The sequence below is a fragment of the Thalassophryne amazonica genome, chromosome 18 (assembly GCF_902500255.1).
Source record: "Thalassophryne amazonica chromosome 18, fThaAma1.1, whole genome shotgun sequence".
Lineage (NCBI taxonomy): Eukaryota > Metazoa > Chordata > Actinopteri > Batrachoidiformes > Batrachoididae > Thalassophryne > Thalassophryne amazonica.
In genome coordinates this window covers 28,447,801-28,475,521 of record NC_047120.1, presented here as the reverse complement: position 1 = coordinate 28,475,521, position 27,721 = coordinate 28,447,801, and the positions used below count along the sequence as shown (strand labels likewise).

The following is a 27,721-nucleotide window of genomic DNA, read 5'->3' as shown; positions in this document are numbered from 1 at the left end:
TTAATGAACCTCCTGTAGAAATTTGCAAAGCCGAGGAACTGTTGCAGCTTCCTACGACTTGTTGGTTGGGGCCAATCTCTCACCGCTGCAACCTTGGCCGGATCAGGGGCGACGGAGTTGGAGGAGATGATAAACCCCAGGAAGGACAAAGAGGTGCGGTGGAACTCACACTTCTCGCCCTTCACAAACAGCCGGTTCTCCAACAACCACTGCAGGAACTGACGTACATGCTGGACATGAGTCTCAGGATCCGGGGAAAAGATGAGTATGTCATCCAGATATACGAAGACGAATCGGTGCAGGAAGTCCCGCAAGACGTCGTTTACCAAAGCTTGGAACATCGCGGGGGCGTTAGTGAGGCCGAACGGCATGACCAGGTACTCAAAATGACCTAATGGGGTGTTAAATGCCATCTTCCATTCGTCTCCCTTCCAGATCCGAACCAGGTGATACGCATTCCTAAGGTCCAGTTTGGTGAAAATTTGGGCTCCATGCAGAGGCGTGAACACTGAATCCAACAGGGGTAAAGGGTATCGATTACGAACCATTATGTCGTTCAGCCCCCTGTAATCAATGCATGGACGGAGTCCGCCATCTTTCTTGCCCACAAAAAAGAAACCTGCACCCATCGGGGAGGTGGAATTCCGGATCAGCCCGGCAGCTAATGAGTCCCGGATGTAGGTCTCCATTGATTCTCGCTCAGGACGTGAGAGATTGTACAGCCTGCTGGACGGGAACTCAACGCCCGGGACCAAATCAATGGCACAATCGTACGGACGGTGCGGGGGAAGGGTGAGCGCCAGATCCTTGCTGAAGACATCAGCAAGATCGTGGTACTCAACCGGCACCGCCGTCAGATTGGGAGGGACTTTAACCTCCTCATTAGCATTTACACCGGGAGGAACCTAGGATCCTAAACAATTCCGGTGGCAGGTTTCGCTCCACTGAGCCACAACCCCAGACGGCCAATCAATCTGGGGATTGTGTTTAATCATCCATGGGAAGCCCAAAATCATGTGGGAGGTAGAAGGAGTCACAAAAAACTCAATCTCCTCCCGGTGATTCCCAGACACTACCAGGGTTACAGGTAGTGTCTTGTGTGTGATAAAAGGGAGAAGAGTGCCATCTAGTGCTCGCACCTTCACTGGCGAAGAAAGCGCCACCAGAGGGAGCCCTACCTCCCTTGCCCATCTGCTGTCCAGCAGATTCTCTTCTGACCCCGTGTCCACCAGTGCTGGGGCTTGAAGGGTTACATCCCCGCTCAGGATTGTAACTGGGAATCGTGTTGAAAGATGTGCATGACCCACGTGAATGTTTTGACCCCCCCCCTCAGCCCAGTCTCTAAGGGCAGGCGTTTGTGTTTTGACCGTTTGAGGCAGTCTCTCTGCTGATGCTCACTCGAGCCACAGACAAAGCACTCCCCGCGGACCAGCCTCCTCTGTCTGAATGTGGCCCTGCTCGTGTCCCTAGCATCGTCAGCAGGGGGAGCTGTAGCCACACGGAGCGCTGTGGCTGTGGAGTGTGGGGAAGACGGCTCCCTTTCGGACCCGGGAGGAAGAGGGACGGCTTGTGCCTGACCACGCCCTACGCCTCGCTCCCGTCGGCGTTCTTCTAACTGATTGTCCAATCGTATAACCAAATCGATAAGCTCAGCCAAATCCCGCGGTTCCTCCTTAGCCACCAGGTGCTCCTTCAGGACCGACGACTGTCCGTTTATGAAGGCGGCGCGGAGCGCAGTCATATTCCAGCTGGATCTCGCAGCCATGATGCGGAAGTCGACTGCATATTCGGCTGCGCTCCGGCACCCCTGTCTCATTGACAGCAGCACGGTAGACGCGGTTTTGCCTCTGTTAGGGTGATCAAAAACAGTTCTGAGCTCCCTCACAAACCCAGTATAAGAGGCAAGGAGCCGTGAACTTTGCTCCCAAAGCGCTGTAGCCCAAGCGCGTGCCTTACCTCGAAGCAAATTAATCACGTAAGCCAGCTTACTGGTGTCAGACGCGTACATCATGGGACGCTGTGCAAAGACGAGCGAACACTGCATAAGAAAGTCCGCGCACGTCTCCACACAACCTCCGTACGGCTCTGGGGGGCTTATGTATGCTTCAGGGGATGGTGGGGGAGGTTGTTGAATGACCAGTGCAATGTCTGTATTCGGCACCGGGTCGGCAGGAGGAGGAGCTGCAGCAGCGCCCTGAGCGCGCGCTTCCACCTGCGCGGTGAGAGCCTCCATCCTGCGATTAAGGATGATGTTTTGCTCGGTCATCAGGTCCATCCGAGCGGTAAAGGCGGTGAAGATGTGCTGCAACTCACCAATCACGCCTCCAGCCGACGCCTGTGCACCCTGCTCTTCCATTGGCTGTCCAACAGATGGTTGACGCCCCTTGGGATCCATGACAAGGGCCGAGATATCCCGTTGGGGAAAGTGTAGTGACACAGACCCACAACAGGGGGCGCAAATGAACGGTCAATAGATGAGCCAAAAGGTAACAGTTTAATGTTGTGAATGTGCACAACGATTATACAGACAATCACAGAATCTGATAGCAGTCAATACACAAAGGTGACGTGTGGGCAAGCTTCGAGGATAGAAGACGTCTGTTCCGAGAAGAGCCGTAACCACACGATTTCCACCGCCACCGAACCTGGTGAATACTGGAGCCGCCAAGTCCCGAATTCCCAGGTGATCACCGTCCCCGACTGTCGGATCTGGTACTGCTGGCGAGGAGCACAAACAGTGAGATGTGGGTGTGTGCACACCCAGTAACAAAAACAATCAGAAGGTGGAAAGTCACCTCCACCTCTAATCACACACACGTGCAGCTCCTGTTAAATCACTTATCTGGCTGGAATGTGAAGCGAAGCCGTCGTTGATCACACTTTACGCCAATCCCACAGATAAGGAAACGCCACAGGAGTACGGCTGCAAAGAAGTTCAGATTATTACTCAATGTTTAAGTCAGCAGAGACAATTACCTTCACAGGTAGATGATATCTCGGCAGCGAGGTGGAGATGACGTCCGGCTTTTATGGAGTGGATTGATGAAGTGGAGATGGGTGACAGCTGTCATGAGTTGATGGGTGACAGCTGTCACCCCCGGCTGTGTCCGTGGCGGCAGCGCCCTCTCGTGCCTGAAGACCGCACTTCAGGCAGGGCGCCCTCTGGTGGTGGGCCAGCAGTACCTCCCCTTCTGGCGGCTCACACAACAGTTTCATTATTATCAGTTCCAATTTCGCTCCATTTCTCTTAAAAATAATTAAATAAAAGTACTTAATTGAATCATATTTAATCACATTTGGAGTCAGTCTGGGTCAGTCTGCTCCATTTCGGTACGTTTTACCCCCGTTTCATTATTATCAGTTCCAATTTTGCTCCATTTCTCTTAAAAATAATTAAATAAAAGTAGTTCATTGAATCATATTTGGGGTCAGTCTGCTCCATTTCGCTACGTTTTACCCCCGTTTCATTATTATCAGTTCCAATTTCGCTCCATTTCTCTTAAAAATAATTAAATAAAAGTAGTTCATTGAATCATATTTAATTATATTTGGAGTCAGTCTGGGTCAGTCTGCTCCATTTCATGATCATCAGGCTCCATTTCATCCTTTTCGTATTTTAGTATAGCCGCTCTACAACTGCTGTACTGGAGTCCCACAAGTGGTGAGGAAATTAGTGTTATACATTCAGGTTTATAAGTATTTGGACAGCAACACAGCTGTTGTCATTTTACTTCTGTGCACCACCCTGAAGACGTTGGAATGAAACAATCAAGATGCACTTATAGTGTAAACTTTTAGCTTTATGTCAAGGGGTGTAACAAAAGTTGCAAAAAATTGCATTAACCGTTTAGGAACAGAATCATTTTTAGACACAGTCTAACCATAAGTAATGGGACAAATTAAACAATTGGATTGCATTTATATAGCGCTTTTCCAGCTGAATCAGAAGGTCAATTTGATGTCTCACATTCACTCACCGATGTCAGGGTGCTGCCATGCAAGGCGCCAGCTGAACACCGGGAGCAATTGGGGATTAAGGACCTTGCCCAAGGGCCCTTAGTGATTTTCCACTCTGGCTGGGGCTTTGACTGTGGATCCTTTGGTCTCAAGCCCAACGCTTAACCACACGACCATCACCTCCCACCGTATAAGGATAAATATAAAGATTAATATTTGTGCAAATAAACACTTCTTCAACTAAATTTCTTTAGTTGGAGGATGAACACATGGAAGGCTCCAGCCCCCCCCCCAGTGATCCTTAATTGTAGTCATCAGGTATAGAAAATGGATGAAAACATGGAGATTTTGAAGGCAAGCAGTAAACCTTTTACTACACCCCAAAATCACAAAAAAACTGGAACATGACGAAAAAAAAAAATTAATTGCAGACAGTATGAACCCATAGTATTTCATGTTTTGTGTGGTCAACTTAATTTCTTTTGTAAATATACAACCATTCCTCCATTTAAGGCCTGCAACACCTTCCAAAAAAGGTCCGACATAAACACACACAAACTCATTTTCAACCACTTATCCAAGATTGGGTCATGGGGAGCTGGAGCTTTTCCCAGCAGTCATAGGGTGTGAAGCAGGGTACACCCTGGACAGGATGTCAATCTGTCCCAGGACCACGTATAGACGAACAAACACATTCACTCCTCCACGCACACCTACGGACAATGTAAAGTTTCTAATTCACCTAATCTGCATGTCTTTGGATGTGGGAGGAAGCCGGAGGGACCCCACGCAAACACGGGGAGGACATGCAAACTCCACACAGAAAGGCCCCAGGTGGGAATCGATCCCCTGACCTTCTTGCTGTGAAGCAGCAGTGCTAACCACTAAGGCACCGTGCTACCCCCGACATAAGCAATGTATTCTAAATATAAAGGTTTAAATCATCAATTTTGCAGCCAGTTTTCCTGCAGTCAGGGGATGGATACATGAACATTTACAAGTCATTGAATATGTCTTTGACTTAATTTACATCAGTCATTAGGAAATACAAACAATATGGTACTGTATGGTAAATCTGTGTCAAGTATGCAGTTCTCAAAAATTGAGTGACCATACTGGAAGGAGACTAGTGAGGGAAGCCATCAAGACCTCCATGACGGCTCTGAAAGAATTCTAGGTTTCTGTGAATGTGAGGTGGAAAACTAGGAATACTCCAATATTTGCAGGTTGCATTCCCATTCAGAGCTTCTTGTTGGAATGGAGTAGAGAAGGATGGTAAAACAGGAAAACTGATCTAATCTAGGCTGTGGGTTCCCATGTTCCGTCTGGTAAACTTCAGATGAAATTTTTCATGTTCTTTTTAAGAAAGTCCTCCTCTGTACCACTTCATTATGAAGCTTTATAACTGCGACGCAACAGACAAAAATTGCACTATGTGCAGTTTCTCCAACCACAACCACAGAAGCCTATAACTCCTTCCGTCTCGGTGTCGTGGTGGCTTCCCTCACGGGTTTCTTACCAGCATGGTTACTCAATTTTTTAAAAACTGCCTACTTGACACAGATTTACCCTGCAGAACTACACTGTTTGTATAAATGAATTCCAAGGCGTATTCGGTGACTTGTAAATGTTCATGTATCCACCCCCTGATTTGTCTCAAGAAAACTAGCTGTATAAGTGATGATTTAATCCTTATATTTAGAATAAATTACCCCTATCCCAACTTTCTTAGAAGGTGTTGCAGGTCACAAAAGCAGGAATGGATTCATATTAAAGGAGATGAAGTTGACCACACAACATGCTTAATATCGCTGGTTCATATTTTCTCCAATGAAATAGAAGTCAAAGTAGGATCACTGAGGGATTTTTTTTAAATTAGCATTTTTTCATATGTTCCCACTTTTTCTGTTTTGGTTTTGTATTTTGTTTGTCTAATTCCACTTGACTAAAAATGGTGGGGCAATGCATACAAATGACTGTACTTTATTGTTAATGTCATATCTTTGTAAAACCTCTTTAATTAAAGATGAATGGCTACGCTACAAGCACATTTTCATTATTTATATTGCAGATCTATTGAGGGGTGATGAAAATTATTTCTTTCCAAATAGTTATCGGCCTGACTTTGTCATAGATCTCAACATCTGAACTGGAAAACACAATTTTGTTTACTGTATTTAAAGCACCATGTTGACATTTACCCTTAATTTGAATTTGTGAAAACTGACTTGGTGCAGTAATCAGCATGGTATCAGGACCGGATCTGGTTTAATTAGGTCACCCAAGTTCTAATGACCTTGTTTGGAATAATTGCAGAAAGATGAGACTAAAAGGGCAAATATTTTTTACGTATATGAAGAGAAACCAAGGTGCTATAAGACTGTAACCATGAGAGCAGTACTCCAGCTGTTAGTCAAAATGTACTTATGGTTACTGTTTCCTGTCATCCTCCAACAGGTATCATCCGGCTGAGTGATGGCTTCCATGACCGGTACCCAGTGGAAGACTACCTGGACCTGTTTGATCAGGCTGCCTACCAAATCCAGGGCAACCTGACAGCAAATGCCAGTGGTGTTCCAAGCCTGCCAAACATCATCATAGGTAAGCAGGACCAGTTTGATCAGAGTGGATGGATGGATGGTGTAGTTTGTACCCTGATAGGGGATTGCATTGAGGAATGTTTTGCAGACTTTGACTTTGCAGATGATGCTGTCATCTTTGTAGATTCATTGGATGCCCTGGTTGGGGCACTCAAGAAGCCGAGTGAGGAATCAGGATGTCTCAGATTGTAATGTCCTGGATCGAGACTTAGAACCGAGATTTCACAGACTTCACGTTTTAAGGTCATGCTATTAATCTATAAAATTATTCAGGGACTAGCACCTCCCTACTTAGCTGACCTAATTACAGTGGGCCCAAAAAGTATTTAGTCAGCCCCTGATTGTGCAAGTTCTCCTACTTAGAAAGATGAGAGAGGCGACAGCCCCAAAACATCACTGCTCTAGAGGAGATCTGCATGGAGGAATGGGCCAAAATACCAGTTACAGCTTGGGACTCCGACGAGGGCGGTTGCATCTCCTCCACTCTCCCTTATCTCTCTACCTTTAACCTTCAAGTCCCTACTTCACCAGACTGTGAATTCCTCAAAACTATATTGGATTCTGGATCTATTGGACTACTATTGGATTAACCATGGAATTGATCAGCTGGTCTCTGAACGCTATTGACACCATTTTTTCTACAAGAAGGTCAGGACCGGGGCATCCTACCTGCCCAGATGGAACGTATCCTGCGGGCTATGTCCTCGACTCCTGGGGGTCTTGGCGTGTTGCATGCTTGGCGCCGTTCTCCGTTGAGGATGTCGAGGATTTATTCATTTTTGGTCTCATGGCAGCAGGGCTGGTACTTTTTGGCTTATGTGCTGCCCTGATCTACCAGAAAATTGACAAGAACCATGGGCCCTCGCTTGTCCATCATGATTAACGAGGTTGGCAAGACAGTGCATTCTCAGACTGCGTTGACTCTTGAACTCAGACACAAATTGGATGACACCTTGGAGCTGATGCGTGCCTTGCAGTTGAAGCTGAAGGTTTTGGAGGCCAGTGAATATTCTTAATTCATAATTGGGATTTGGTTGTTCAAGTGTAACTGTTAAAAGTGTTTTTCACTGCTCAGCTACAACACTCCAGGCTATCTAGCATCAAGGACAAATTGCCCACTGTTTACCTCCAGAGGAATTTATTCAGTCCTTGGTGAGATTATTCAGCTCCATTCTTATGTCAACCCACAAAGACAATAACTGACTTACACATGGACTGAAGCATGCTCCAGCTTCTCCTTTTACCTCCCATCCTGCCCACCCCCTGTGGCAGGCCCCCGTTCTTCCCAAACTGGCAGGCTGCGCGACTCCAGTTGCAGCGGCTACCACACACTCACATCGCCTCAATTTGGAAAACAGACTGTTTCAAGTTTAGTGCGCATAAACAATGTCAAATGTATATGTGTTGTCCTAATTCTGATGTGTGCCATTATTACGGTAAACAAATAATAATTGTGGATTAATTGCTGTTTGTATGTGGAGTGTGAGCGCGGAAATCTCGTTGTTGTAATGACAATGATAATAAAAGCTATCTATCTATCTATCTATCTATCTATCTATCTATCTATCTATCTATCTATCTATCTATCTATCTATCTATCTATCTATCTATCTATCTATCTATCTATCTATCTATCTATCTATCTATCTATCTATCTATCTATCTATCTATCTATCTATCTATCTATCTATCTATCTATCTATTTACATTGTGTGCAAACCTGGTGAAGACTTACAGGAAATGTTTGACCTCTGTCATTGCCAACAAAGATTATGATGCAAAGTATTGAGTTGAACTTTTGTTATTGGTATGACCAAATACTTTCCACCATAATTTACAAATAAATTCTTTAAAAATCCTACAATGTGATTTCCTGGATTTTTTTTTCTCATTTTGTCTCTCACAGTTGAAATGTACTTATGAGGAAAATTACAGACCTCTCTCATCTTTCTAAATAGGAGAACTTGCACAATCAGGGGCTGACTAAATACTTTTTGGCCCCACTGTAAACCCTACGTACCAACCCGGGCTCTGCACTCTCAGGGTGCAGGACTACTTTGTGTCCCTAGGGTGAATAAAAAGTCTACGAGTCACAGAGCTTTCTCTTATCATGCCCCTGTTCTGTGGAATGATCTCCCTTTATAAATAAAACAGTCAGATTCTGTAAAGACCGTCAAGTCCAGATTTAAGACGCACTTATTTTCCCTTTCGTATGGCTAGCATACTGGCATCGTATGTTACTATGCTTTCTACCCTGTTAAATCCATTTTATTATTAAACAGAGCGGGTCGCGGCCTCAACTTTATCTAAAGTCAGGGTCTTTTCATGAAGCTTAGTGTAGTGGCCGGCGATCACCTTTGTATTTCTTCTGTTTTTTTGTTGTTGTTGTTGTTGCTTAATGCTGACAAATTATGCTGTGTTTGTTGTCTTCCTGCTGCCTTATTCAGTTTTTTTCTCTGTTTGAGGTGTGGTGCCATCCAGAGGTGGCCTCCCGTCCTGTATACTAGCATGGATTCCCAAAATTTCTTGTATATTTGTTTTGTCAATTGTGTTGGGAGCATGGCATGGCACCCCTTTGAGTCTGGTCTGCTTGAGGTTTCTTCCTCAAATCATTAGAGGGAGTTTTGCCCTACCTACCTGTCGCCTGTGTGCTTGCTGTAGTCTAGGGGTTGGTAAGGTTAGACCTTACTTGTGTGAAGTGCCTTGAGGCAGCTTTGATTTGGCACTATATAGATGAAAATAATTTAAATTGAATTGAATTTCCTCAACTCAGACATCAGAAGAGTGTATTTGAAAGTTCAGAAGTTTCTTACTGATTGAGCGATATCTGTGTGGCTTGGAGCTTCATCTGCTGGGTGGAGGGACCTTTTGTAAGAGCTTATAAGTCATGAGGTCAGTGAACAGAGGGAGATGGCGATGCTGACATCTTTGCAGAAGGAAGAAAGCACAAGTCTTTAGAGTTGAGACACCTCTGGTCTGGTGTTATGTTCTGGAGACTCAGACCCTAACCACTGACCCAAGACAATAACCTGATGACTTTGGTACTAGGTCCCTCCTGGGAATCCCTGGAAAAAAAAACACCAACAAGATGAAATGGGTAGAAAATATTATGTTTATCAAGAATGTCACCACAAATCCAATATGTTCAGGGAAACAATGATCTGTTTTCAGTAATGATATTAGCCAGATTATTAAAATGCCTGATGGTGGATACACATTTAAAGGAAAGGCATCAGAGGACTGATGGATACCCTGCACGCTCTACATCCCACGATATTTATAAATGTCCAAATAAATATCCATATATCTCTAATGGTGCTTTTGACTACATATGACATCATCATATGAGGTAATTTATACCAATAAATCGCAAATATTTTGTAGATCAATATGTGCTTAAGATCATGCATCTAGGCTGGCCTTGATTGTTGAGATATACAAAAATGTGTTTTGGGGAACAAACGACTCCAAAATCGAAACAGCTCTAGACATCTATGCATGTAATATTACCACCATGTTTGATCCATCTAGGCTTCTTGGTTCTTGAGATGTACTTTTTTGGATAATGATTTCCTTGACCCTTGACCAAACTACTCCAAAATCTAATCATCTCTAGATATTGATGAATGTAATATTCCCACCAAGTTTGATGGAAATCCATCCAGCCATTTATAAGTTATCTTGTCCACACACACACACACACACACACACACACACACACACACACACACACACACACACACACACACACACACACACACACACACACACACACACACACACACACACACACACACACACACACACACACAGAGTAAGAATGCACCAAGGCAAGCAGATACATGGTTATTTTAGAGATGTGGAGATGGACCAGTTTTCTGCCTGGGTGGTTGCCATCCATTACCCAAAGCGGTTCAGAGACTTGACTTGACTTGCAGGCAAATATGCAAAAAGTAACTGTGCAACACACAGGGATGGTACCAAAACCACAACCTGCTGCTTCAATTAACCCTCAAGTGACCAAACTATTTTAGCAACTAATATGACTGAGTGGGGTTATTTATGACCCCATTGACTTTATGTTGCAATACTTCTATATAAATGATTGTTTTAGGGTTCTTCATATTTATTTCACTCTAATATATTTGTTCATTATATTTTTGATCCTCACTGAATCAGTCTCAAAGCATGTGCAGTTGTAAATCTTGCTGTTCTAGGTCTGTTGGCCATGCTTCCCTGAAAAACAGTAAAAAATAAAGATTACAGTTGGCAAATTACAATTCCATCTGAAGCTATAATGTAGAAATCTTATAGATCTTCCCGGGGTCATAAGTGACCCTGCACAAGTTTGGATTATTCTTGCCACACGGAGTGGCCGATCCTTGCAAAATTCTATGAACAAATGCAGGACAAATAGATTGACAAATTCATGGTAGGAAACATTTTTTTTCCTGATTAAAACCCCGGGTATATACTTTTGTATATGCCCGGGGTTTTAATCATAAATGTCATAAATGACCCCATTTGGTTGCTTGAGGGTTAAAGTTACAGACAACCTCTGACGTTAATGGTACTGCTTCCGGTACTGCAAAATAAATTGACGCATTTTTGCTGTGCAGAAGAAAGTGCTGTCTCTCTGTCTTTCTCAGCCTGCATGCGGACTGTTTTCTCCAAACAGTACAAATAAGTACCAATAAGAGTACCTTTAAAGTATCACGCAATATATGGTCCACGGTGGACTTGGAAACATCCAGTATTGTATTACCACTTATGAAGCATGAAATCTGAGCACAAACTAAGGTTCAGTCTCTCATCTGTCATCTCCTTTTAGCCGATGAACATAAGCTGCACAGTGTACCGCTATTTAGAAAGTGGACACATATGAGAGGTTTTCTGGTGAAATAATGGATCTGTGTCACTCTGTTAGCTTCCCAGCATATGGTGGTCACCAAATCTCCCTGAGGTGAAGCATTGAGTTGAAGTTCACCATTTTCCATAAGCGTTTACTTTTATATTCTGCAATGGCTATTTTGCCATTTATTTTCTGAGGCATGTCTGAATATTGCACCATTGAAATACCACAAATACCCTGCGTTCAGGTTTAGAGCTGTTTTTTGTCGGCCTACGGCACAACGACTTTCTGCTTCCACATGATAGTAGCACACCAGCGCCACACCCAACCCATGGGTGTATTGATGAATGCAATTCTACTTACTATTAACTGATGCGGGCACATGGCGTGAAAACCAGAACAGTGTCAGGTGGAAACTAAGAATGATACTTGTGCTGACCTGAGCAATGATTTGTGTTGGGTGGAAGTTGGGCCCAACAACAGATTTGTCAGCTGACTACACACACCTCAGATTCATGGATGTAACTTCTGCCAACATAAGGGATGAAGTGGCTAGTTGATGATTGATATATCATAATTATGGATATTAATATAACACAAGTGAATGGGTAGACAAAAATTTGTTTTCTTGTTAAATATAAGTTTGTTTTTTCAAAGTTTATATATATCAAAGATAGCAGTGCAAGTCAAGTATGGTACATGGTAGTTTGTAGTTTTTTTTTTTTAATTTCTTCCGTGATTTGTGAAGTCACTTGCCCAGTTCTGGATCACTGCTGTCGTTTTTGCATCGCCGTTTCTCGTAATCAGCATGAATAAGCTAATACTTGGTACCAATGGAAAGACTGATGTTTTGTCTACAACTGACCACAAGCTCGACCAGATCCAGCCGTCCTTGTGATCAGCAGAGGAATCAAAACATCCCGGTGTCTGTGGTGTGCGCGCTTTTTCTCACTCACTCATTCCTGCAAGTTTTAAAGTAACGATCTCTAAAACGTAGCAAAGGTGAGTTAGCCATTCGGTGTTTTTGGTTCTAGAGTGGGAAAATACTTACTTACTTGGGTAAAAAAATGTTAGTGTGTTATGTCTTGCTGTTTAATTGCTGCACGCATTTTTATCTCTGACGAGAAAATTTCCTGGTTGTGGATCACTTGAAGCAGCAGCCTCGTGTCAGTACTTGTGACTCATGTGGACTTTGGGGGTCATCTCAAAATCATGAATGGACATGAATGTGGGGGCTTTTACTTTTTAATTCGGGAGAAATCTCACTTCCACACTTCATTTTTTACTAGTAAAAACGTATAACGGCGCCTTTCGAAACGAAGTAAATTCTCATTTAAATAAGTATAATTCCTATCATTTTGTGTTAAAACACATTCTCGGGCACAGTGTGTATCATTCTGCATTAGAAGGGCTCCAGCCAGATGCCAGGAATACCCCCAAAGTGACACAGAGTGTCGTGATCCGGAACTGGCAAAAGTGATCCATTTCTGGCAAATGTTTGCGCCACACATAATGTGGATTCACACTTTAAGTAGAAGCTCTACTCCACCCAGACATTTTCAGCTAAATAACATCCAAATACCCAATACAACAATACACAATTAAAGGACATTCAGTTGCATTATGGCTCCGGTGATCTGGAACTGGGCAACTGTCTGTATGATGTACAATTGTGAATTGGTTAACTGCATTAGAACAAGTTGCATTAGAACTGTGTTTGACTCAAAATAATCAAATATAGAGTGACTGCAGTATTTTAGTGCCGGTAGTCAAACTTATTAATGATTCTGCAAAACGCAAAGGAAGGAAGATTGTGTTAACCTCAGAGTACAAGATATGAGAAATAGCATGCAAAAGCTCCACTAGCATTCTGCTAATCAGATCTCCCAGCAGTTTTGTCGCATGTACATTTCCTGTTCTGAACTGTGGGCCTTCCTGATTTGGCAGAGTGTCACAGCACATCAGATAATGCCGCTTTAGGTATCTCATTCTGATGTATGACGAGCCGTGTATCACTTCTGCGGTCTATGTGAGGTTTGCGGCAACTGATAAGTACTCTGTTGCCTTGTTAGCTAGCAATCTAACAGTTCTATCTCAGGGTGACCTGACACTGTGTTGAAACCTCACTAATAATCTTGTCTCTAATATTACACAGCTGCTGCTAAAGCAGAGGGTAATTCTTTATTTGCTTCTCTCACTCTTACTGATACCAACTCAACCTTTAATAACGCTGGACTAGCTTATCTGCTCCACTTAGCCACTTCACTTGAAGGACGGTAGGATGGAATCCTTGTTTTTATCCCCACCTCAAACAAACGTTTGGACGGCATTTAGTGTAACCACCCTGTCTGTCCTTCTGCCTGACTCTTGTAAGTGCAGATTCTCCTAAATCGGTTTTTGGTTTCAGTGAAAAATGACACAAAGGCACCACACCATATGAAAAAGTATTACTCCATATGAAAATGTGCAAAAACTAAATTAATTCTGGTCTGTCATCTTCAAGGGGCGATAACTCCATTGTAACAAATTTCTTCGTCCTTGAATAAGAGAGTTCACCTGGACTGTCCCAGTCCACTCAGCAGTGTTGATGAACCTCGATACTGAGGAAGGATTAAGATGACAGAAATCCCCATGGTGGAGCTGCTCAAAAAAAGAGATGTCCCACATGAAGGGCAGTGCACAGAAAGTGGGCATAGAAGGTAGACAGCTTCTACAAAAAAAAAGCCAGATACGAGTACCAACATCCAGGTCCAGAACCTCCGTAACAAGAAAGGACCAGAGTCAACTGGTATTAGCCTTGGCTGGGGTAGTAACCTGTGATGGACTGACATTCCATCCAAGAGTCATCGACTCTCATTCACCTCATGGTATAGTGTTCAGGAATAAATACCAATGGGTCTTACCCTACGTTGCATTAGCTACAAGCAGCAGACTCTAAGCAGACCTGCCATTCTTTTTCAAGCAGACTGGGTATTTTGCAGCTACAAGAGATCATGGTCACTATATAATGGCTGAGTAGATCCTTGTCATTTGATTGGTGGCTTGTATGTCACGTGACATGGATTATTCATATCCTTTGCCATTGTGTTTCATAGTCCGTGCAATAGTTTTTTTTTAGCTTGCAATTTTGGTACTATATGAAATGTAGCTAAACATAGCAGAGTTTGTTTTGCTAATGGACGGCGATTTGAAGGAGCTAATTGACACCGCTAATTCTTCTAACACACACACACACACAAACTCCAGATGCCATAAGCCATCTGGAGATATGAAAAGCAGTTTGGATGAAGTTAGGATGAAAAGCTGAACAAATTTCTGACACAATTTTTCACTGGAGTGAGGAAAGCAGACGGCAGTCTATACACAAAGTCAGTGGATGGCATCACGGACTACTGAGAACAGTTTTGGACTCTTATAGTTCATGTTGGACAGTTAAGCACCAGAGAAGTGCACCAAAATGTAAGTCCCTTTTCTGTTGTTTATAAATTAATAAAATATCAAATGACAAGTATCTATTTTTGCCATTATAAAAAACAAATAATGAATGTTTTTCCATTCTTTCAATGGAACAAATATTTAATTGGGTGAAAGATGGATCATACCATTGAACTCATAAACATTCATTATGTTGGGGAAAGTGTAATGCACAGACCCACAACAGGGGGCGCAAATGAACGGTCAATGGATAATCCAATAAATACAATTTATTGCGGCAAATGTGCACAACAGGTCGAATACTGCTTTTAGACAGTCGATCACAAAATACAATAAGTGACGTGTGGGCAGGCCCGAGGGTAGGAGACGCCTATCCAGAGAAGAGCCGGGGCCCACAAGGTTCCGCCGCCAACGAAGACCTGCAGTATACTGAAGCCGCCAAGTCCCGAGTCCCCAGGTGGCCTCTGCTTCCAGCTGTCAGATCCGGTACTGCTGGCAGGAACAAAAACAGGTTAAGGGTGGGTGTGTGGACACCCAGTAAGCAGTCAGCAACACAGGTAGGAATTACACCTCCACCTCCGCAATTACGAACACAGAGTCTCTACAGATCTGATACAAACACTTGTCTGCATGGATCGGGAAGGGTGCGGCTTATCACCCTGTCGTCCATGACCAGCTCAGCCTCCCGCTGACACAAGCTACCAGGAACTCCTGTAGAGGATTAGACAACAAATACGTGCGATACGACACAGATTAAGGCTGAGGAAGGGAGAGGGGCGGCGCGTGCACGGCCACGTCCTTCGTCTCGCTCCCGTCGACGTTCTTCCAATTGGTTGTCTAGACGTATGACTAAATCAATAAGCCCATCTAAATCCCGAGGCTCATCTCTACCCACCAGGTGCTCCTTCAGAACCGAAGACAGTCCATTTACGAAGGCGGCGCGGAGCGCTACCGTATTCCAGCCGGCCCTCGCGGCCGTGACACAGAAGTCGACTGCATATTCTGCAGCGCTCCGATGCCCCTGTCGAATGGACAGCAGCAGAGTGGAAGCAGATTCGCCTCGATTAGGGTGATCAAACACTTGTCTGAATTCCCGCACGAACCCAGTGTAAGTCGTTAGGAGCCGTGAATTCTGCTCCCAAAGCGCCATAGCCCAGGCGCGTGCCTCACCTCGAAGCAAATTGACAACATAAGCCACCCTGCTGGAGTCTGACGCGTACATTACTGGACGCTGAGCAAAGACGAGCGAGCACTGCATTAAGAAGTCCGCGCACATCTCTACACAGCCTCCGTACGGCTCCGGGGGACTTATGTATGCTTCAGGGGATGAGGGGGGTCCGTTGAACGACCACTGGAGGGTCCCTGTTCTGCAACAGGTCGGCAGGAGGAGGAGCGGCAGCTGTGCCCTGTGCACGCGCTTCCACCTGTGCGGTGAGAGCCTCCATCCTATGATTTAGTACATTCTGCTCGGTTACCAAATCCAACCGAGCAGTGAAGGTGGCCAAAAATTGCTGCAACTCACCCATTATTCCTCCTGCAGAAGCCTGTGCACCTTGCGTCTTCATTGACTGTTCAACGGGTGGGTTGTGCCCCTCGGGATCCATGACGTTGGCCGAGATATCATGTTGGGGAAAGTGTAATGCACGGACCCACAACAGGGGGCGCAAATGAACGGTCAATGGATAATCCAATAAATACAATTTATTGCGGCAAATGTGCACAACAGGTCGAATACTGCTTTTAGACAGTCGATCACAAAATACAATAAGTGACGTGTGGGCAGGCCCGAGGGTAGGAGACGCCTATCCAGAGAAGAGCCAGGGCCCACAAGGTTCCGTCGCCAACGAAGACCTGCAGTATACTGAAGCCGCCAAGTCCCGAGTCCCCAGGTGGCCTCTGCTTCCAGCTGTCAGATCCGGTACTGCTGGCAGGAACAAAAACAGGTTAAGGGTGGGTGTGTGGACACCCAGTAAGCAGTCAGCAACACAGGTGGGAATTACACCTCCACCTCCGCAATTACGAACACAGAGTCTCTACAGATCTGATACAAACACTTGTCTGCACGGATTGGGAAGGGTGCGGCTTATCACCCTGCCGTCCATGACCAGCTCAGCCTCCCACTAACACAAGCTACCAGGAACTCCTGTAGAGGATTAGACAACAAATACGTGCGATACGGCACAGATTAAGGCTGAGGAATTACCTGTGTGGTAAACTGATATCTCGGCAGAGATGTGGTGTCTCCTCCAGGCTTTTATGGTGCAGTGATGATGATTGCTGACAGCTGGCAGTCCTGGCTCCTGGGTGGTAACTGCGCCCTCTGGTGCCTGAAACCCGACTACAGGCAGGGCGCCCTCTGGCGTTGGCCAGCAGTACCTCCTCTTCGGGCGGCCCACACAACACATTATTTGTATATGATGCTACCAGCTAAGCAAGGCCAAAATAGACGAGAAGTCTAATTTAAGCAAATGCTGAGTGATGCAACATGGCAACTTCCAATCTGAGTAAAAAGGCAGAGTGACGTCAGCTGGTTGTTCGCTCAAACAAAATAATCCAAGATGGCAGCTAGAATACTCTCCGAAACAGCTGTATTTCTGTATACGAGGTCTGTGAGAAAAGTATCGTACCTTTTTATTTTTTTCAAAAACTATATGGATTTGATTCATATGTTTTTACGTCAGCCAAGCTTGAACGTTCGTGCGCATGCGTGAGTTTTTCCACGCCTGTCGGTTGCATCATTCGCCTGTGGGCAGGCTTTGAGTGAGCACTGCTCCACCCCTCTCGTCGTTGTTTCATTGTCAGGAAATGGCGGAATGATTTGGGGGTTTTTTTCCATCAGAATTTTTTCAGAAACTGTTAGAGACAAGCAGCTGGAAACCATTCGAAAAATTTATCTGGCTTTCGGTGAAAATTTTACAGGCTTCACAGAGAATAAGGAGTGTTACTACAGCTTTAAGGACGCCCCACAATGGCGCGCCGCGCTCTGAGCCTCCATCGAGAGGCAGAAACCACCACATCATTTCTAAACGGATGGCTGTGTGGACCCGGGACCATCGTGAGCAGTTTCTCTGATTATCACAAGAGCTGGACATCAGCCATTTTCCGTCAGATTTCACTTTTAACAAGAGATTTTGTCATGGAAAGCCGCACGGAGGCTTCGCGCGTCAAGACCGATTTGCTGATCAAGCAAGACAAAGGAACACCTCCATTTCGGAGTGTTAAAGGACAAGTTGGGACATGTCTATCTCGGCTTTCAGTGGTTACCAGCCCAGTGAGTATGGCTTTCAGTGGTTACCAGCCCAGTGAGTATAAGAGAAATTGTGGAGAGCTGGTCATATCCCAACTTGTCCTCTAACACTCCGAAACAGAGGTGTTTCTTTGTCTCGCTCGATCAGCGAATCGGTCCTGACACGTGAAGCCTCCGCTCAGCTTTCCATGACAAAATCTCTTGTTAAAAGTGAATTCTGCCGGAAAATGGCTGATGTCCAGCTCTTGTGATAACCAGAGAAATTGCTCACGACGGTCCCGGCTCCACACAGCCACCTGTTTAGAAATGATGTGGTGTTTTCTGCCTCTTGATGGCGGCTCGGAGCGCGGCGTGCCGTGCGCCATTGTGGGGCGTCCATAAAGCTGTAGTAACACTCCTTATTCTCTGTGAAGCCCGTAAAATTTTCACCGAAAGCCAGATAAATTTTTCGAATGGTTTCCAGCTGCTTGTCTCTAACAGTTTCTGAAAAAATTCTGATGGAAAAAAAGCCCAAATCATTCCGCCATTTCCTGAAATGAAAATCCGACGAGGGGGCTGGACCACTCCTCCCACAAGGCGTGCTCACAGGCGAATGACGCAACCGACAGGTGTGGAAAAACTCACGCATGCGCACGAAGGTTCAAGCTTGGCTGACGTAAAAACATATGAATCAAATCCATATAGTTTTTGAAAAAAATAAAAAGGTCCGTTACTTTTCTCACAGACCTAGTAAATCTAAAATGTTTCACATTTTATCTTATATTTTGTGAAAAGTAGCAATATATAAACATTTCTAAATCTAAAAAACACTGTTTTTGTAACCAGATGATACCTCTGAAGTGATTTACAAGACATCTCATGGAGATGCTAGCTAGCAATACAAGAATGTGACTATGAAAGACGTTGGACTGGAACAATTCAAGCAAACTTTGGTTCTGTAAGGTGGTCAAGCATGGAGGAAAAACCAAAAATGGCAATGTTGGGTTTTCTCTTTCTTTATGATCTTTACAATGCCAAGTATCCATGAGCTGGCCACGCCCTGGGAGGGCCCATCAAGCGACAACTGTTTGTTGCTTTCATTTGTAGGTAATGTAGCCGTAGGGTCAAGGACCTGTTTGCAAGTTACTTTGTCTTCAACTTCTTCAAGAGGAGATAATTGGACTTTTTTGAGGATAGGGGTTCTGTCTGCATCATGTTTGTCAGTTACATGTATAAACACACCTGGTGGGCTTTTCCAACATGGAGTTTGACCAGATGGAAAATTCAGTTATTTCACTTTCGTGTAAACAACTGGTATGGCGGAGTGGGAGGTATTGTTTTATGAGACTGCTAACAGATATCACAGTTTTTTGTTTGTTTCTAATATCAGCATCTATATTGGTTAGGCTGACCAAATGTCCTGTTTTCCCAGGACATGTCCTGTTTTCACGTCCTGTCCTGGCCATCCTGTTTTGTTTTTTTTTGTTTGTTTGTTTGTTTTTAGAAAGTGATAAAAATGTCCTGGTTTTCATTGTTTTTCATCTTTGAGCAATTTTAGATTAGATTAGATAGAACTTTATTAATCCCCTGGGAAGACTCCCTCAGGGAAATTGAGGTTCCAGCAACATTGTTTAGCAGCACACAGGGTAAGAAGCACACAGATCATCAAAAGTGAAAGTAAAAAAAAAAAAAACAAACACACACAATTTGCAAATATAAATATAAATACCAGACATACTGTTTGCTACTTATTTACTGGTTACTACTGTTCCTCTCCTTCCCGTCCTCTGTCTTCCTGTTACTCCTCCTCCCCTGAGCAAGAGATCTTTGAGTAAACTTTGAGTATCATTTCAGTATCTCATTGCTGGGCCAAGTGTCTGGTTTTTGGTCATCAAAATATGGCCACCTTAACATTGGTGAATGCTTACCATCCTCCTCCGATCTGAGTGTCCCACCACCCTCTCCCTTTTCCCACCAGCTAAATCTTAAAGAGCCGCCGTGCTGCAAAGAACAACACTTTGCAACAATAGTCTTTTCATATTTGGGACTGAGTCGGTGCATTGAGCGCGGCTTAGCATGCTGCTGTGTTTTGTCTTCCTCTTTAAATAAATAATCCTCGTGAGGGCGAGCGTGCAAAAGCGCCGCTCAGTATTCACACCATGTGCGGGGAGAGCCCAGCGAGGAACGGGCTGACGGCCAGGATCGTGGGGTTGTGAGTCTCTTCATCCGTCAGCCAAAACCAAGCCACTGTGCAACGCCAGAGACACGCTGCTGTTTGTTTGCCCTTTTACAGCCACAGGAGCAAAATATGCTCTTTTAACTTAATATAGACTCGATCATGTGTCTCATTTGAGGCAGTGACAATGATCCTGTTTCACTCTCATGCTCTCTTTACAAAAATACGTCGTGGCTATCGCCCCTTCCCTCAGAGGAAGGGAGGCAGATAGCGGCTGTGCTGCGTTCCCTCCAAACACACCGCAGTTTCACTTCATAGATTAAAGGATAATGAAGTACGAGTTGGCCTAATGAATACTTGCTATCATTTCTCAGCACAGCCAGATACAGTTCTGTTTGTGAAACGTTTGATGAGACGAGCTTCTCTGAGTCGCTACGAGCAGACGTGGATTGAAAATGTTTCACAGCTAGAATTTTTATGATCATACCTTTCTTCCCCCGCTTTTTGCATTTTGCTTTTTAAGCTTTCCCTTCATTTATTTGTTACATTTGTTATTCTTTTAGTTCCACGGGTGAAATCGTGCCTCAAAGCTTGGTGTGTGTGTGTGTGTGTGTGTGTGTGTGTGTGTGTGTGTGTGTGTGTGTGTGTGTGTGTGTGTGTGTGTGTGTGTGTGTGTGTGTGTGTTTGTGTGATGATGCATCCGGTGGTGTATTGTTGTCAAAATAATTGGAAATGTATCAGCGGCCGAACAGCAAATTTCAAAATGGAATCACTATAGAATACTTCATGTTGAAGTTTAAATGTCATTTTAGTTATTTCAATGAAATGCTTAACTTTGAAAACCAACTTTTTGAATTTACATGGTGAGAACTTCAGTTTGTGAGGAGGACCGGTTGTTTCCGACAGTGTCACATATCACCTCTGAGCGTATACTATCAGGCTCAGATTAGATAATCATCGGGTGTGTGTGTTGTGTCAGTGCACATTATGAATGCAGTGAGTGATGTTTCACTGAGGGAGACTTTTTACTCACAGCTTTATTCTGTGAAGAATGTCCACACTAGTCATTACACTGCTCTGGATATCGGAATTTCAGTGCAACCACATATACCGACAGCTAGACCCATTTTTTAAATCGTTATCGTGATATAAAATGTGTCACATTTTTGTGGCATGGTCAAGTTTCAGTCACTATTTTTAACCATAACACTAACCCTAACCCCCCCCCCCCCCCCCACCTCCAAGGGTTAGTCTGAATGGGCTACCAGACATAGGCCACTAACCCTATGTCATAGCGGTGTCCATCATAGTGTTGGCATTGTCCGTTTATTGTGATATCTCAAAAACTGTCAGATAACTTTTTTTCTAATTTGGCAACAGCGCAATATGAGTCGTTGACATTGTTCCTGCCTAAAAATCATATTTGTAAATTTGTTCATTTGGAAATGGGGCCATTTTATGCTGAAAACAGCCATTTTGAGCACTTAAAGTCAGTTTTCTCAAAAACTGATGAGATAAACTTTTTTTTCTTATTTGTCAAGGGCATAATATGGGTTGTTGATGTATTTCAAATGGCAGCCACTTTTATGGCCAAAACAGCCAATTTGGGTATTTGGACCCAATTTTCTCCAAAACTGTCCCATAACTTTTAATTTATCAAAGTCACAATATTCATCATTAACATTGTTCCCATCCCAGAATTATTTGTGTAGATTTGTTTGTTTGGAAATGGCGGCCATTACTATGCCAAAAAATGGTCATTTTGCCTTGGGCTTAATTAAGCCGGTAACCCACAGAGCCCTTGGCACTGTAATTTTTTCCACATTTGTGTGGAGAGAAGACGGGACCGACCTGCATCTCCTCCTTCCTGTCTGTCTGAAGAGAAGGAAGGTGCAGGAAGTGCAGCACACTTAGCACACATTGTTCCGTGGTTCTGAAAACTCTTCATAGTGATACAGCATTATCACATTGTATCATTGTGTATTTTCTTCTGCGTGCACTCTGAACTCTACATTCCACCTTACAACTTCGCTCTGCAAGCTGCTCACATGCAGCACATATAAAACTATGGAATTGAGCTTTACTCCACAAGACACCTTTTCACATAGCTTGGAAGCCTTTTTTTTAAGTTTTGTACTACTAGTCCGATCTGCAGCAACGCTGTAAAGTTTGATACAGAGCCTCGAGCTTTTAAGGTGGGAATGCATGTGGGTGCACTTGATTTATCCACTAGGCAAAATGAGAGCAGTTTGCAAAATGGAAGGCACACCACAAAATAAGCAAGAGAGCACTCTATAAAACGACAGACATTTTCTATCATCATACAATGCATATTACTATATTGCACAGGCCTACTGACAGGGGTGTTGAAGTGAACTGTACTGATCCCCGTGTGGTAAACGTGGAGAAAAATGGCTCAGTTCTCCTTGACTTTGCAAAAAGACATGGTCTCCGAGTTGTCACACCCTGATTTCACCATCCAGACCACTAGACATGATACTGCATTACTGGTGATGTAGGCTGATCTCGTGGGAAGACGCTGAAGACGTCTGCAGAACTGCAGGGTTAGTGTGCAGGCCATGTTTGTGGACTCTGACCACAAAGTTGTTATAGGTTTTCTTAAGGAGTCATGTGAAGTACAGCAGACTACTGTCTGCTCAGTGTCCCAGATTTAATCTGGCTTAAATTTAAGATCAGACCGTTTCAAGGACGTTTGCATACAGTCTGAATGGAGAACTTGCAAACATTGAGACTTCAAATGATCCAAACGGAATGTGGGAGTAGTATTTTTATTTATTTATTTTTATTTGTGGCAAGAAACAGGAAGCTGCCAGAAATTTCACTGAAGTCACAAAAGTTCACATGAGAAGGTGTTTCCTCTTTGAGGGCACTCTGACTGTCATCCAAAGGAGTAATACTGCACAGCTCTGTGGTAATGCTGGGCTGCATAAGGGCCTCAGAAAGCAGGCTGTGAAGGCATTGAGGGAAGGAAAGGAAATATTTGTTAGAGGAAATTCTTTGTTCGTGGAAATTATGAGCGGGTGTTCCTTCAAACCAACACTTCATTCCACTTCTGTCACGGCAAGTGTTGGCGCAGTCCTATAAGATGACACTGCTACACTGTCCTGTTGCGCAAGTTAGCGTGACCATTTCTATAAATCTGATCTTCCTGTTAGGATGTTGGACTTCTCTGGTGTCAGGGACCCGGTAGCTACCGTATTTTCCGGACTATAAGTCGCACCGGAGTATAAGTCGCACCAGCCACTTTATCCATTATAAAGAAAAACAAACCATAAATAAGTCGCACCGGAGTATAAGTCGCACCAGCCACTTTATCCATTATAAAGAAAAATAAACCATAAACAAGGTCCACTGGACTATAAGTCCCATGGACATACAGGTATGTTAACATGAAAAGTTCAGATGATAATATTGTGACGGCTACCGTTTTCGGATGCATATTTCACCAGTCGCAACTTGTAATCTGCAGAGTATGATTTTCTTTTTGGTGGCATTTTTTCGGGCCTTCTCCGTTGTCTTGTTATGTTATCAGTTACGTTAAAATTTTTATTTTTCTATGGTAGTCAGAAGTCGCAGGAACAGTCACACAAGCCTTGAGTGAGCTGCATTTTACCTACAGATATGTTTGTATTTTGCGGACCACATTGCGAGGCGAACCATGCAGCACCTACCTGCGCAGCTCATGACCACCCAGCGGTGTTGATCCAGCTCCTTCCAAGTGCAGACGCTAATCCTCCGCCGTCGCTCAGTGCTCCCATGCAGCTCTCAGCGTCAACTCTGCTCACACTGATATCCAAGGGTTGAAGCTGTTTTGTTAGCCGTCCCGGAATAAACACCATGTTCGTCTGCTTCAAACGCTTTTCACAATCATCGACGCCAGCTCCTTCCAAGTGCACACACTAATCCTCCGCCGTCGCTCACCCGGTGCTCCCACGCAGCTCTCAGCGTCAACTTAAACACTCTGCTCACATTGATATCCAAGGGTTGAAGCTGTTCTGTTCGCCATGCCGGAATAACAGCAAGCACCGTGTTCGTCAGCTTCACACGCTGTGGGTGAGGTGAGGAATACGCATCCAACGTTCTGTTCTCTGATTGGTTATCGCGACCAGCGTGAACTATAGGATGGCCGTCATACTACAGTGCCCATGATGCATTGCATTTCCTTTTCCGGTGGCCATTTTAAAACATAGATCGACTCTGTCACGTAAAATTGTTTTGTTACAGTAAATTAATTGAGATCCTACCGGTATATTTTTCATTTATAAGTCGCACCGGAGTATAGGTCGCACCCCCGGCCAAAACATGTAAAAAAGTGCGACTTATAGTCCGGAAAATATGGTAATCTACCAGTCTGCTGCAGAACACCCAATCTAAGTAAGATTGCAAAGGTGGTGGAACAGATGGACCAATATGTGGTGTCAGGACTGAACTTTTTGGGGCAGGTGGAGATGCTGTTCTCACGTCATTGTAAACAGTGTTTGCTTCCATTTGGTAGACTGATCCTGAAAGAAAGCACAAGGCCTGCTCTTTCCATCTGTAAAAAAAAAAAAAAAAAATGGATGGCTACTCCCACTTGGCCATATCATCAGACAACACAATATCAATTTCCATTGTTACGCCGACGACACCCAGGTCTACATTAAAACACAACCCAACCTCACCAATACCATCTCTCCCCTAAACAACTACCTCCAGCTCAACAGCAATAAGACAGAGGCAATCCTGATCGCCACCCCCAACCAGCTTGCCAACCGGCCAGTATCAGTCCCTCCCTTGATGGTCAACTGATTCTTCTGTCCTCTGTTGTCACCAGTCTTGGTGTTATGTTTGACTCCACTCTCTCATTCCAAGTTCATATCAAACATACTTCCAAGACTTTGTTTTTTAACCTCAAAAATATTTCCAGACCGAAGCCTTCAATTGCACCTGATGACACCAAAAAAGCTGTTCCATGCACTAATTTCTCATGAATCGACTATGGCAATGCTCTCTTCTCCGGTCTCCCAGCCAAATCAATCAGCTCTCTTCTACTAATCCATAACAGTCAGAGTCCTCACCAGCTCAAAAAAAAAAAACAACAAAAAAAAACATCAGCCCACATAACCCCATACTTGCCTGACTCCACTGGTTCCTAGTTCACTACAGGATCAAATTTAAAGTCCTCCTCCTGACTTACAAGCCCTGAATGGCCAAATCTCCAGCTATCTCTGCAGCCAATTCAACATGGAGATCCACCTCGGATTTGCTGTGGTGAACCCAAGTGCAAACAAGGAAGCAGACCAAGAGACTTGTTTATTTAGCTTTTGCCTGTGAAGCGCTTTGAAATTTGTCAGGGCAGGTGAGAAGCCTTATACAAGCTTAATCTAGTATTATTATGGCCCTTTGATTTAATGGTTTAATGGATGGACCGGTGACTCCAATACACTTCCTAGCGGCTTTCATCTACTTTCACAGGCTGCAGCACGGTCTATTTGTCATAAAATGGAATCCAACACTCTACACACAGTTGAACTAAAGTTATTAGTAACAGAATTCACACAGCCCTCCCAACCAAAAACTGACCCAAGAACATCCAGTAAACAAGCAAGTTCTTTTAAGTGTGTAGTTTAAAAAAAAAAATCATGCTGCGAAGACAGTTGTCTCATCATTCTTTGGACATGAAAGTCCAATGGATCATTATTCATTGGCCTTTCTAGTCCAATAAATTAAGATCCAAATTTAACAACAAAACCGCTGCTGAGTGGGATCCTGAAAGCCTAGATGACTGACTTGATTCAGGATAGCTGCAAACCCATGCTCTCAAACTTGCCACTCAGTCTCTCATGTGTTGTAATCAGGACATCCACTGATTCCACATCAATCACAGTATCGTTTGTAAAGTCAAGGTCAGTGAAGCTTTCCAAACAGATATTGGTACCAAAATTGCTGGACTCTACGATTTTATCCTACACCCAAGTCCATGCAAGATATGAACAGAGAAGGAACCAGTACATGTCCCTGATGAACTACAGTGGTCACTGGGGAAAAAAGAAAGAAATTAAAGATTTCATGCTGTTTTTTTTTTTACCTGTAGATAGGATTTCTTCCAGTAGAGAATCAACCTTTTTTTTCCCTCCATCAAAATAGGTTGTATTAACAGCATGTGCTGTATGCGTCATTTGTCTTGCATTAAAATAAACAAATACCTATTTTTTTCCTGGTTCTGTTACATTCTAGAACAAAACAAGGAAAAAAAATAGACCAAACAAACTCATCATGCTTAGCTCTTTTATAGTTATAATAATGCAGCAAACACATGCAAAATAAAAAATATAACGCAAGGCTAAAATACCTTCGGCCGTATGAGCATTGTGTTCTTTATCATTTGAAGCTGTTTAATTAATTATTAAGATCCTATTGTCTTACGTACAATTTGTACGTGTTCAATAAAGCCCCTCTTTCAATCAATCAATCAATAACAATATTTACACTTTAACGGCGTCTGCAGGAGGCCTTGCTTGTGCGCATATATGGGCTTTTGAGAAGAGCAGAAGTTGCATAAATCAAGGAACATTTGTAGATCAACCTCTGTGCATTTGCAGGTATTAATGAGACAAATTTAACTCCATACGAAGTTAGCTTTAAGTTAGCGGAAGTTAGTGTGCATGCTAGTGTCTGTGAATTGTCTTATAAATCAGTTCAGAGGTCGTATTGGGTTCATAAAAACAGCATTTTCAATTTTATAAGTGTTTATTTCTCATTAGCTTTTACATAATATATGAGAAAGGTGTTATTTATTGCCAAAAACAACGCAGAGTTAGCAGTTAGCAGTTAACTACCCTCTTAAAATACCTCTTAAAATAGGTCAAGGTTAGCCATCTTTGACCTTGTCCAAGGTCTGTGTCCCAAGAATTTTCCCTGTGAATTTGAGGACTCTAGCAGTAATAGGAATGGATTTAGACACAGACAGACAGACGGACGGATGGATGGACATACGGACGAAAAGCCTTCGCAGTACCCGATGGCCATATTTGATGGCCTCGGTAATAAAGCCATCCAAGCTGATACATAGTGAAAAGAGTATGTGTTCTTGTATGACTGGTTACTGGTTTGTTTTGCAGGAGAAGCCAGCGCGTCCACCATGTGGGACAACAATGCTTGGGTTTATTTCTATGACAACACCACAGACGGCGAGCCTCCCTTCCTGATCCAGGATTTTGTCCACGCCCTGCAGCCCAATGCCCGATTCATCGTCATGCTCAGGGACCCAGTGGAAAGGTGAGAAGAATTCACCGCCTCCTGCTTCAAACGTAACCAATGACACCCCGTACGCTCCCACCGTGACTCACTTAACACACAGCTGCTTTATTGGTGTTGTTCCTGATGATTTGTAAGCTCTACTGACTCATACATCTGCTGTCAGATGTGCAAGTGCTCCCTTCAAACCGGTGTTACTTCATTGCGATTTTTACTTA

The 27,721-nt window shown here is 43.8% G+C and overlaps 1 protein-coding gene across 2 annotated transcripts in view; it reads left to right on the top strand.

Annotated features, from left to right (window-relative positions):
* Positions 1–27,721, top strand: part of LOC117531108 (carbohydrate sulfotransferase 15-like) — a 173,666-nt gene that overhangs the window by 130,806 nt on the left and 15,139 nt on the right. For both annotated transcript variants that reach the window (XM_034194145.1, XM_034194146.1), the window contains 2 exons: positions 6,415–6,558; positions 27,368–27,524. In XM_034194145.1, coding sequence (XP_034050036.1) covers positions 6,415–6,558; positions 27,368–27,524 — 301 coding nt within the window. The remainder of the gene's footprint in view (positions 1–6,414; positions 6,559–27,367; positions 27,525–27,721) is intronic.